The sequence below is a fragment of the Carlito syrichta genome, unplaced genomic scaffold (assembly GCF_000164805.1).
Source record: "Carlito syrichta isolate Samal-C Ts95f unplaced genomic scaffold, Tarsius_syrichta-2.0.1 Scaffold288685, whole genome shotgun sequence".
Classification (NCBI taxonomy): Eukaryota; Metazoa; Chordata; class Mammalia; order Primates; family Tarsiidae; genus Carlito; species Carlito syrichta.
In genome coordinates, this window is record NW_007232781.1 from 254252 (window position 1) to 267492 (window position 13241).

The following is a 13241-nucleotide window of genomic DNA, read 5'->3' on the forward strand; positions in this document are numbered from 1 at the left end:
CATAATAATAAAGTCAGGGCATTTTAGATACCCACCACTTCTAGTATTTATCATTTCTATGTGCTGGGAACATGCCCAGTTCTCTCTTCTGGCTATTTTGAAATATGCAATACATTGCTGTTAATCTGTAATCACCCTACTCTGCTATTGAACATTAGAATTTATATCTTCTATATAACTGGACGTTTGTACCCATTTCCCAACTTCTCTTCCTCCTTCTCCCTAACACCTCTCCTTGCCACTGGTAACTATCCTTCTGCTCTCTGCCTCTATGAGGTCAGATAATTTTAAACCACCTTATCTATGGAATTCTCTCTTCCAAAAAATTTGCAGCTTCCTGCTTGCTGCCTGCCTGCTGAGCTCTGCTCTGCTTCCTGCTCTCTGCCCTCCTCCTTTTTCTGAGGCAGCCCAGATTCCCCTGGGTGCTTCTTAGCACAGTCTGTAAAGAACTGAGATACCATATGCCATTAACATTATTTGATCACGGAAATATTGGCCTTTGCTTTCTTTATAATTGTTGTGAATTAGCAGCAATTTCTTAATCCAATAAAATGTCCTACTTCATCTTCTACCTATTATGAATCTGTAAAATAAGATTTGCTAACTAAACAAAATAGACATTATTATGTGTAGGAGAATGTTGAAGATACCTAAAGTAATAAATTGGTTTCATTGCTATAAAAGCATTCATTGTATAGATAGCAGCAATTCAAAGAATTGTTCCTCTGTTTCAACCAGTTCCCTGAAGCCTTCTATATAATGCTTTATTGAGTTAGTTATGATATAATCTGAAACAAATGGAATATTGTGCCATAATAATATCTAATTTAAACCTGTAAGTAATTCTGAATGTACTCTTTTTAATCAGACAAAATAAGATTTAATAATACTTCATAATTTATAGTTACAGCTTTATTTTAACTTTTATATATAACATTTTAATAAAAGGCATTTAATCCCTTCTAAAAACAAGTCAGGTAAGAACTTTTAAGAACACAAATGTGTTGTTATTCCCGACATGATATTAGGCATTTTTTTGCCTTCTTTCCTAGAAACCCAAATGTCTAAGTGTAGAAGCGGCTATAAAAAGGACATAAAGAATAAGCATGACATGACTCTGATAATGTGTAATTTCATTTGACTCTGGTGGGGGGAGCTTCAAAGTACATTCTAAGGGGAATAAATTTGGCTCTACAGTTGTCCATATACAAGTTGAGAAATGACTGTTTTTTTCTAATACTTATTTTTTATTTTAAAATTGTGGTGTACAGTTAAGGTTTAGGTATACAAATATGCATTGTGTAGGTACCCTTGTTGATGAGGTGTGCCCCCCCGTCCCCAGACAGATATTGACTACCATTAATCCCACCTCTCTTCCCCTCCGCATAGATTCCCACCTCTGTCAATCCTTTTCTTCTAGTATTACGATAGTTCTTCAAGGTCCACTTATGAGTGAGAACATGTGATACTCAGATCTTTGTTTCTGTGAAAATTGACTTTTGAATCAGGTCCACAAAGAAAACAGAAAAACAAAATAAAGCAAAGTAGATGTAAGCACGGTTTGATGAGAACTTTTAAACAAATTAAAATCTAAGAAACGTGTATAAGCGAGTAAAACTTGTGATTTTTAACTACGTAGCTATGTATCTGTTGTTTTCTAACATAATGAACTGTTATTTTGATGTTGCTGTTTTCCATCTTCAGAGGATCAATATATCTTTCTACCAGGAAGGCAATTTAGACAGGAGAATTTTATCCAGTGTTGGGAGTATGTATGGAGCAGTTGCTTAAAACTAAAAATGTGTATTTGTATTTGATGCACCAAGAACTTACTGGTGGCAGCAGACAATGCATAGTTCATTTCTCTGATTACACTCCTCATCAAGCGCATATATCCAGTAAAATTTCACTTCTCTCAACTCATGTCATTGTATTCACACTTTATTGTCCATACTTTTTCCTGTTTAAGATTTACAATGTTTTTCAAAAGGAAAGTCATAGATAAAAAAAAAAAAAAAAACTAATGAGAAAGTGAGGACCAATGGGAGGCCCAAACATCACCTGGACGATGACCACTTATATACCTAACCCTGAATTGTACCCCATGTATTTAAGATAAAAACAATAAGGAAGTGAAGATAAGAAGTTTTATTTGGACAGCAATTATAATTAACTTTATAGTCTACATAATTTTTTTCAGATCTCTTAATTTATATCTCAACCTTTTAAACATTTTCTGCCTATTTCAAGCATTGTAAACATTTTGAAGACCCTTTTCATCTACTGTCCATCTATTTTATTCTTATTAGCAAAGTAAGAAATAATTGTGAATAAAAGCTTTTTCATGAGAATATTAGCACAACACAGAGTGAATTGTATCTTGGTTTTTAATTAGATGAGAATATTTAGAATGCTAGTCTCAGTTTAAAAAATCAAATGGCCCATTAATAAAAACAGCTAACTAAGAGTATAACTCTGTGAAGTGTGTGTCTTAGAAGCACTAGAACAAAAAATACTCTGAGCTTCTTTAGGATTTTTATTATTCAAAGCAATGTAGGTATTTATATTTTCAAGCTATAAAAAAATTAAGTCTGCTAATCAATGTTTGCAGATCTTTATGCTATCACTTTGGTGAGAAATAGTGTTGAGACTGAGAATATAAAATATATAAAATATAACATTCAGATCATTTCTGTAGTGGCCATTCTTTTACAGTGGAAGGAATCCAGGATTTCAGTCCCTGTAAAATTGCTAATCATATGCTCATGTCTTTTATGCTACATAGTTAATTAAAAAAAGAAAAGTGGAGTTGTATGAATAAGCAACATTTTTAACAGCAAAAATACTAAAAATAGAAAATGTACTTGTCATTCATTTTATTTCATAAATTTTATGTCTTACTTTTTGAATTTTTTCTTTTTTTAAACTAACAGGATCATTTTGGAATTCAGCTTCCTTCGATACTGAGGCTTCATATCTTCATTTTCCTACTTTCCATGGAGAACTCAGTGCTGATGTATCTTTCTTTTTTAAGACAACAGCTTCATCTGGGGTATTTTTAGAGAACCTGGGGATTACTGATTTTATACGGATAGAGCTACGCTGTAAGTCTTTTCCAGAGACATCTACAAGATCCTGTCATTTAGTAGTAAATCCTTTGACTGTTTTTTAAAGTACCCACGTGTCTGCTTTATCAGCTAACTCTTTTCACTGGGTCTCTTTGAAAAAATTCTGTGAAGTTAACTTATTCTTTTTGTGAGAAAATATTTATATTCAACATGATAATTTGGGAAATTATTAGCATTCTCCAGGACCAATTTAAAAGCAGTTTTAATTCAGATAATTAAAATTAATTCAGATATTTAGTTAATTACAAAATTAGTTAATTAATTACAAAATCAACCACTCATTTTGATATAGTCACAGGCTGCTATTAATATCCTAATATCAAATGTATACTGCATGCCTGTAAGATTACATAAACTTTGAATTACTGTAACAATTATTTTTAAATAAAATGTTAGATGCCATTTAGTTTTCTTGCCTTGGATAAATAGCTTTATGTTTTATTAATATGAAAAATTGACTCAGGATGAATTTCTTAAAATATGCTGTTTTTTAAAAAAAATATGAATGTATGTTGTTGTTTCATTCCACATCAGAAGACCCATTTCTGTACTGATGACATGAGTTCCTTCCACAACATTCAAACCATTATCTTTATGCTTATAATGTTGGGCTGAGGTGCAATTCCTAAGTATTTTGGAGACTCAGCATTCCTCCATATGAACTCACTTGAATAATCTTTATGTCTAATATCTCCAGCTCCAACAGTAGTGACTTTTTCATTTGATGTGGGTAATGGGCCTTTTGAAATCTCAGTGCAGTCACCCACCCACTTCAACGACAACCAGTGGCACTACGTGAAAGTTGAAAGGAACATGAAAGAAGCATCCATTCAAGTGGATCAGCTCATACCAAAGACACAACCTGCTCCAACTGATGGCCATGTCCTCTTACAACTCAACAGTCAACTCTTTGTGGGTAAGTTCTCTTTTTAAGTGATGGGTCATTTACCTGTATAAGTGTAAAGATGGGCCAAAATAAAATAATACCAACTACAAAAATAATGGCAATAGCAAAACAAACGGCAATAACAAACCACCATTTATTGAGAACCTATTTTCTAAATGGTGACATATGTTTCATTTCTTCCTTATCAACCCATGACATGGGTACTATCCCTATTTTGCAGATGGAATACCTGAGGTTTAGGGAGTTGACTTGCCTTCAGAAATCCACCTTGTAAATGAGATTCAAATTGTATTAATATTTGATTAATTTTTTAAACCTGCATGCATAACATTACAGATTACATGGTTTGTTCCAGTGTATTTATTTTTAATATTAGTGTTTTCAGTATTTAATTTTTCATATGACATCAGACATGTTTATCTATGTTCCCAGATTGTTGAGGAACCATTCTGTAATTCTAGCCAATGTGAAGCAATGTACACTCCCATCTACAACCACCACATCAAAAACATGCCAATAGATGAAAGAAAAAGCAAAACAAAACAGAGCATGGTGTGCAGAACTCATGGCTTGACAGGTTTTCACAGTTTCTTTGCTGTTTTACTTCATTTTGTCCATTTCCTGATTTCTTCTGGTTGCATCTTCTTCATGCTTATATTCAAATGCTCTTCCTTTATCTCCTAAATCTATTCTCTTGTCATTCATAGATCTGATAGTGGAATCCTTCAGGATGTGTTTGTTTTACTTTGTATCTTTGCTAATTAGTTTACACAACTTATGGATTATGAAGTTCAAAGAACCATCTCTTGCTTGATCACTTCTCAAATATTGTGATGTAAATAAGGACATAATGACACTATAAATCAGAACACCTGATAAATTATTTAAAATCATATTCCAAGCATTCTCAGGAGTTATATTTTCAAACGAAATTCATCAGATCCCCATTATACCTTCTGTTTCTTAACAATCTCATCTTAACTCTCACTGGAAAGGATGATGATTATTTGCAACATATTTGAGGAAAATATATTTGAAATGTCTAATAAACTTACATGCTTATTTTTTCTATCATTTATTATTTCTTTAACTCAATAAATATTAATGAACAGCTACTATGAGCAAGGCACTATAATAAACAATCTAATCATGATCTTCTAGCCATGCCACTGACTTATTTAAGGGTATGAAAATAGTAAAGAATATATGAGAAGAAATATATAACTTTTATTTTAATAACATGCTAGAAGCCCAGTCAGGAAATTGACAAAACTATTTCTTGAATTACAAAAAATGAGAGATGGCCACAACAAAAGTATGGCAATTTAAAATCTGTCAGTAGCTTGGAAATAGCCTTACTATTCTTGGAAATTGAGAAGCTGAAATAGTTCTCGAATTTTTCAGTGAAATATGCTGCAGTTTGCCTGTAGATGACCTTCCATTCTTGGTATGAATTTCAACTTCATAGAGATAGAGTCACTATATACTATATTTTATAGAAATCCTGGCCTTAATTTGATTTCAGGTAGTAGTAATGAAGTACTAGTATGACATCAGAAAGCAACTTTAAAACAGACTTAAGTCTTTTGGCATAAATTATGTGACATAATTTTAATAAGGACCTAAGAGATTTCATCTTTATGGAGGCTATTGGATGGGGTTTTGACCTTGACATATATGTTTAGATTTAAGAATGGTCATGTTACTTTGAAGTTTTCAAAATGAAACTCTTGATTACATTTAAGTAAAGTCATTAAAAATAAAAAAGAAAGGGCAAAAATAAAGATCTCTGAAAAACAGTTACTATCTACTGTTAATAAAAATCTACACTCCTGCCAGCTGTGTAGAAGCATTCCCTTTTCTCTTATACTCAGTGATTTATCACAGAATCAAAGAACTGAGTACCACATGTTCTCACTTATAAGTGGACCCTGAACATTTACCATAATACTATAAGAGAGGGATTGGCAGTAGTGGGATACTGCCAGGGTTGGGGGGAGGACACAACATCAATAAGGGTAACTGATCTCAAATCAGGTGAAGTGGGACCCAAAGGGAGGCCCAAACTTTACCTCTGTGATGACTACCTGTATATCTAATCCTGAATTGTACCCCACATCTTTAAAAAAAAATCTGTTTATACTGTTTCCTCCTTTCTGCTCACAGGGTATTGAGAGTAAATTGAAAAGATTTAGTGTAATAATACTAAGAGAAGACGTCATATAAAAAAATAAGCATTTGCAGACTTGGGTGAAGAAGAGCATTGACTGTCAAAGGCTGCATAAGGGACTGAGTTTTATGTTTACCACTATCAGAATGGACTACTCTTTTAGGAAAAGGCTTCAACCAAGTTAGTTAAACAATCCTTGCAAGACAAAATATTAATTTGTCAACTTACAAAATTACTATCAAACAAATCAGAATTTTTATAAACATTTGTAGATGAAGATATTATTTCCCTGCAGGTGGACTCAATGAAAGACAAATTATAATTTAAAAGGTTACGCTGAATTAGAACACAGTGGGTGGGTGAAAAAATAGTTTAAAAAATCAGTAATAATTAGAGCTAATTTAATAAAGCACTCACTAAGACCAAGAACTCTCTGTCTCTCCGAGCGCATATTTTAGTGGAAGAGATAAAAGATAGCCAATAATAAAAAATAAAACAAATAACTATATATTTATAATATATGGGCAAGCACATAAGCACACACACACATATATAATATATATACACACACATGTATATACATTTTCAAATTGTGATACATGCTATAAAGTAAAAAAGCAGAGGAAGGAGTCAGGCAATGATTTGGGTTGTGGATTTTTATTTCAAGTTGGGTGGTTAGAGAAGTTCTCTCTGAAAACTTTAACATTTGAGCAGAGGCTGAATGAAGCAGAAGGAAGAAACCTGCGAACATCTGAAGAAGAGAATTCTAGGAGGAGGGATCTTGCTCAGAGTGGTCGGAATGAGCTTTACATATTCAAGGAACAAGAAGAAAACCAATATGCCTGGAGAGAATCAATATTAGGGAAAATGTGATGGAAAATAAGGTGTAGTAATATATTGAACTTTGTAAGGAATTTGGGTTTTATTTTAAGGGATCAGAGGACTGGCATAATTTACTGGTTCCAAGTTTAGGTCTTTGATCCATTTAGAGTTAATTTTTGTGTATGGTGATTTTTGTGTATGGTTAATTTTTGTGTATGGTAGGGGTCCTGTTTCAATCTTCTGCATGTGATCAGCCAGTTTTCCCAGCACCATTTACTGAATAGGTTCTCCTCGCCCCAGTGGTGGTTGTTGGAGGCTTTGTCAAAGATGAGTTGGTTGAGAAATTGAGGCTTTGCTTCCAGAATCTTTTCTTTTTATCTTCCTTTATCCCAATTTATATCAGTGATGAATGCTGTTTCCTCATCCCACAATCCAGATTATATAATACAGTTCATATTCTTGCTAGGCTACAGAAAGCATCTGGTTCTACTTCACAACACAGAGAAAATACTCACCTCCTTCCCTTCCTTCAATGAGACCCACCTGCCCCATAATCTCACCCTCACTAGGAAATTGGATTTCTTTGTTCGTAGATTTTGTTCCAGCACATATGATATGTAGAGGGACCCTTTTCTTAGAAACTGTTTCCTTACGTATTAACACTTTCAAATATGTTAGAGTTAAGTCTTGTTCTACTGTCAAATGCAGTGACTTTGGGGGTGACTGGTAATCTCTGCTTCAAACCAATTATAATTGATTTTCTGGTTACAGTTTTAATGGATAATTTAATTCTCCTTACTTGCAAGTTCAAGGGTTTAGTTTGTAGTTCACCCGTCCATCTTTTTAAAAAATTATAGTCAATCGGTATTTTCAAGTGTGCATAATGACTACCATTTGTATTTGGGCACAGGGACAAATGAATGAGGTAAATGTGATTGTAACAAGTCTATAGTTTTCAGCATGATTTTTTCTCCTAATAAAAATGTTTCAAAACTAGAGACTGATAATAATAATGATGATGACTGAACAAGTTTAGAGATGTAATGTACAACATGAAAACTATAGCTAATAAAATCATATGGTATTTGGGATTTTTGTTAAATAAGTAGATTTGAGCTCTTGTCACATATAAAATAAGTAACTATGTAAGATGATAGGTATGTTAATTTGCTTCACTGCAGTAACCATTTTACTATCTACATGTAATCCATACTATCATTATGTAAACATCAAGTACATAAACAAAATTTATTTTAAAAATGAATAAATTGCATGGGAATATAATCTTTAAAGTGTAGGACCAATCTTAGAGACTAAATTAGTCTTCATCAGTCTGAGAAAGATTATGTCACTGTTCTAGCATTTGTTAGTTTCTATTAAATATGCACCTTCTTATTTGTCAACAAATTTAGCAGAAAACCATTGAGGAATATTTCAAATAGTAAATAAAGTTATTTTAAAATACAACAAATATGAAACACTAGAAATTTTAATAATATGAAAATATATTAATTTGAGGCACAGCCTTTAACACTTTTACCTACAAATAAAATGTAAATATTTGAATATTTAATAATTTTGATTCAAATTATAGTCTTATTCTCACTGACCAAGTCTATGTTTATATATTTATTAACATTAAACTTGTTTGAGATTAACAGTAATCTCTCTGAAGTGGCTACTGCAATGAGATATGCAGAAAGAATCCCATGTATTTTCTTCATTGCTTCTTCACCCTCTTTACTAAAGACCAGTTGTAAAGTGTGTTCACATCTCAGAGTGAAACTCTGAGGAAAGATTAATGCTTTAATTTCTGGGTAAAATCAGTGAAAATAAATAGAAAGCACTTTTAAAAAATGTGATTTAGCTGGGCAGCAGTTATATATGACAATTGAAATGGGAATAAGGAAATGATAAATGGGATTTCTGAGATGCAACTAGCATTAGCCAACACTCGAAAAATATGAAGCTGAAGGCTTTTCAACAATTCCTGAGGTTTCAAATGTCAGAACAATTATCTTCTACTAATTAAACTGTAGGATGCTATGCAAAGTGAGGGCTAAACAAAATAATGAAGAAAAACCTTTGTATGAATAAGTGAAAAAAGTTACCACCAGTGTAATGTAATAGATTAGACACAGTAAGCACCAATGCTGTGAACGTCTCCTCTGTCCCAAATAATACCAACCATCACATCACATTATTATTGCTTTTTATAATAAAAATGATGATTCATCTTCTGCTTCTAGCTCATCTTTCTCCATTCTTGTTCTTAACTGTGGCATTGAGTCTTGACTATCCTTTTCACATTCTTTCACTGTGTCCTTTGTGTGTGGGCGATTTATGCAGATCTTAAATAGGCTTCTTCAGAGCTGCTACTCATTACCTTGAAAAAATAAGTTTAGTGACCTGATGTTAATCAGTGTATTGAACATACGCCCTTGACTTGCTAACACTGAGAATTCAGCATCCAGTCACTGTTGTTATCATAGGCTCACAAACATTCTTCAACCACGGAAATGATGGAGAGAAAAGAATCAATCATTTTTTAAGCTGAAATGTGACAGTGGTCATTTTCTATTTTGGTTTGTAAACTCAGCATTTTCCTCGAAGCTTCTTAAATTAGCCTTGGATTGATTTTCATTCAACCAGCTCTGCAATTTTTGTTTCCAGTCTAAATTCTTTTACTGACAGATTTTTAAATGGAGCTAACTTTCTTTCAATACTTTGTGAGCAGTATTTTGGGAGAAGTAAGGACCCTTGACATTGTCAGAAGTCATTTGTGCTACATTTGACTTACATCAAATTTACAAATATTTATCAAGCATCTAGAGTGAAAATTTCTAAAAGCCATACACAAACGTTAATGTTGAACTCCAAGCAAATTGATGCTCTGAGACCATAGTTATCAATCTTGGTTGGTTTTTTGATGAATGTATGCTTTTATTTGTGTTGGGTAGATAGATACCTGGGGTAGAACTACTGGTCTATGCATATGCATAAGTTAGGCATTAGAAGTTACAGCCATATCTCTATTGACCCCTTGAATATCCTTCTTTATGAAGGTGTTATTCAAATCTCTTGCCCATTTATGCAAGGTTGTATTTTAAAAAATAATTTTTAAAAATTATTTATGTGTTTTGGATGAGTCCTTTTCTTGTACATTTATTACAAAACCTTCTACCTCTCTGTGACTTGATTGTGCTTTCATATTTTGATGGTGTCTTTTGATGAACAGAAGTTCTTAATTATAAATACTCCAGATTTTTTAAAAAATAGTTTTTTACTTACTAAAATATAGATATGGGAAAAGAATATCAAACAACTTTATGTTTGAATAATTTATATTTCAGTCTAATTTTCTTTTTTAGTAAATGTTTTTCTCCATTACCAATTCAATACAATAAAGGTCACATTTCTCAGTAATTCAGCCAAATCATTTATTTTAATTGTATGCTTCTCCCCTCCTTGATATATTCTTTTCATGATTAGCCTAAGAAACCCCTAATATCCTTTTTCATGTCCAGTAGGCAAATCTTAGTGACCGTTGGCTGAAGGTAGAATTCAGATGGGATATCTTGAGACAAGGGAATACAGCTAATACCAGCAACAGTTCATTTCTTTCAAATAGGTCTTAGCATAGTTAAACCAGAAAGCTGCTCTGTCCTTGACATGTTGGAAGTCTAAACAGACGCATTCATTTTGGTACTATTACGACTGAGGCAGCTTCTCACCACTGAGTTGGGCTCAGGGGAAAGTGACTGAATTATCTGTCTATGACATTATTACTTATGCCAGCTGCCTCTTTAAACCATAATAGTTCTTTGAACATGAGGGAGAATACTTCTCCTCCTCACCCTACCATGTTGTTGCTGAATGATGGACATCGCATGGCAAAATTATAACTGGACTGCCAGTTTCACAGTCCAGCTATAATTCTGCATTCACGAATATCACAACTTCTGTAAAGTTAAATCTTCCTCCAGGATGGCTCACAGGACTCTTGATCCAATTCTTGATACGCAGAAGACAACTTTTTCCTTTCAATTTCCTGATCCTGGGCCCCGCCTGCATTTCTTATCACTTTCCTGCCCCAAGTTGGCTTGTGATTGGGGCCTTGCCTGTCTTTCTTTGCCACAGCACCAAGTTAAGAGAGAGCCCCTGAACTCTGTCTGCCAGGCAACTTTCTATAACTTTGAATTTTAAAGAGAAGTATGGGGATCTTAATTTCTTTGTTTCTCTAAGGCCTCTGGGTGAAGTATGCAGTTGTTCCCAATTATTCCTCAATAATATACAAGCATGAATAATTTGCCATTAAAAATTTAAAGTGTAGTTTCAAGGGTCTTCCTGCCACAAAAGTAGTGGAAAATTGGCATAGGAAAGAGCCAGCTTCTACTCTATGACAATAACATTTGTCATTTAGATTATTTCCTGAAAATAATGAGCATGATTTTAAGGATTAGGCCAACATGTGTAGTCTAACTCTATCCAGCACCTACCCAAATTATTTAGGTGCAAGACCTCAATATCCTTATAAAAATGGACAGGTTCAGTTATATTCAATCACATAGAAAGGTTAGGCATTTGTTTCACAAGGTACTCAGTGTATGTGAAGTTCTGAAATTCATTTTATCTGATATAACATGGCAGGTAAATTGATAGAAAATTAATTGGAAGACAGTTTCAAACATAATACCTCAGTGGAAACATCCAGAATCAATTAATCAAACTGCAAATCATTTAAATTGGACATACTCTAACCCTGAAAAGGCACTAGGATCTTTAATTAAGCTTTCAAGCCCAATTTTATTTACATTAGCCATGTTTTTCAGAATAATGACATCTGGAAATAAAAAGTTATTAAACTGAAACCTGGTGGTAAGTAAAAATCCTATATACACGTATAACAACTGTTTGTGTCTAATTAGGTATTATATTTTCTGATCATTCAAAAAATGTAGTTTAAAACTATTTGATTAGATAAACAACTATTTAAAAGTACATAATTTAAAAATCCTATCTACAATTTGTTTCAGTTAGGAATAAGAAAAATAAATGCTTATTATTATTATTTTGTAAATAAAGTTTTATTGAAACCCAACAGCACTCATCTGTGTTACATGTCATCTGTAGCTGCTTCAGAGTTGACCAGTTACAGCAGATATTGTCCGACCTGAAAAGCCTAAAATATTTACTGTTTGGCCCACTGCTGAAAATGTATGCTGAACTCTGTCCTAAACATTTGAATATGGACAGTATATAATAGCATTATAGTAATAATTGTAACTATCATCATTAATGCTATAATAATGGCATTGTATCAATGTTAAATTTTCCTAGTGTAGGACCATATTGTGGTTGTTGGTGATAATACTTTTAAAAAAAATTTAACAAAAAATGTCTCCTGCCACTTAGACTACTACTCCAGATGTGCAGGAATGGAACCCCCTTTCTCCTCAGAATTGCTGGAGCATGGAGCCCCAATTATCCCTGCAGGGAGGTAGAGGTTCTTAGCAGTACTATGTGCTGAATAGTTCCAGGTTGCAAAACTGAGTCTGGCTGCAGAGCCCACTCTTCACAGGTGACCACAACTACAGCTTCTTCTACTACTCAGGTGGCAGATTCAAGAGGGCAGGAAAGGGACCCCCCTGCTAGGTTCCTGTTGCTTAGACTGCTATTCTAGGTGCTCCTTGGCGTAGCTGCACTATACCACAACTGCACAGAAGAGTGGGCTGGGACACCCAACAGTGACACACACAGACTGATTCTGGGTGGCAGATCTGACCCTGTCTGCCAGAGTTGCTTCCCAAGAGGAATCACATCACAGCTTTGACAGCAATCCTGCCATTCCAGACCTCCAAATGGAACCAATTTTCTCACTGTTGCAAAAAGTATTTAATCTTATATTTCACACACACACACATACACACACACACACACACACACACACACACACTCCTGCTAATAACCCTCCCCCCACCGACCTTCTTCTCCACCTTGTATCTATTTTTACTATTAACACCATTTGGTTATCTTATGTTTCTCTGTCTAAACCTATTACTAGACTGTGAGCTCTTTGACAGCAAGATCGATCGTACATCATTTTGTACCTCCATTGTTAGACACAGTGCCCAGAAAAGAGCTGCTAAATAAAGCTTGGACTGAAATGCCGTTCAAACCAAAGATGATGTGAAGTGTAAAAGAAAATGGAAAA

The 13241-nt window shown here is 33.8% G+C and overlaps 1 protein-coding gene across 8 annotated transcripts in view; it reads left to right on the top strand.

The window, feature by feature from the left end:
• CNTNAP4 (contactin associated protein like 4) overlaps positions 1 to 13241 on the top strand; it is a 275112-nt gene that overhangs the window by 235026 nt on the left and 26845 nt on the right. For all 8 annotated transcript variants that reach the window (XM_008053817.2, XM_021710358.1, XM_021710357.1 and 5 more), the window contains 2 exons: positions 2934 to 3104; positions 3826 to 4044. In XM_008053817.2, coding sequence (XP_008052008.2) covers positions 2934 to 3104; positions 3826 to 4044 — 390 coding nt within the window. The remainder of the gene's footprint in view (positions 1 to 2933; positions 3105 to 3825; positions 4045 to 13241) is intronic.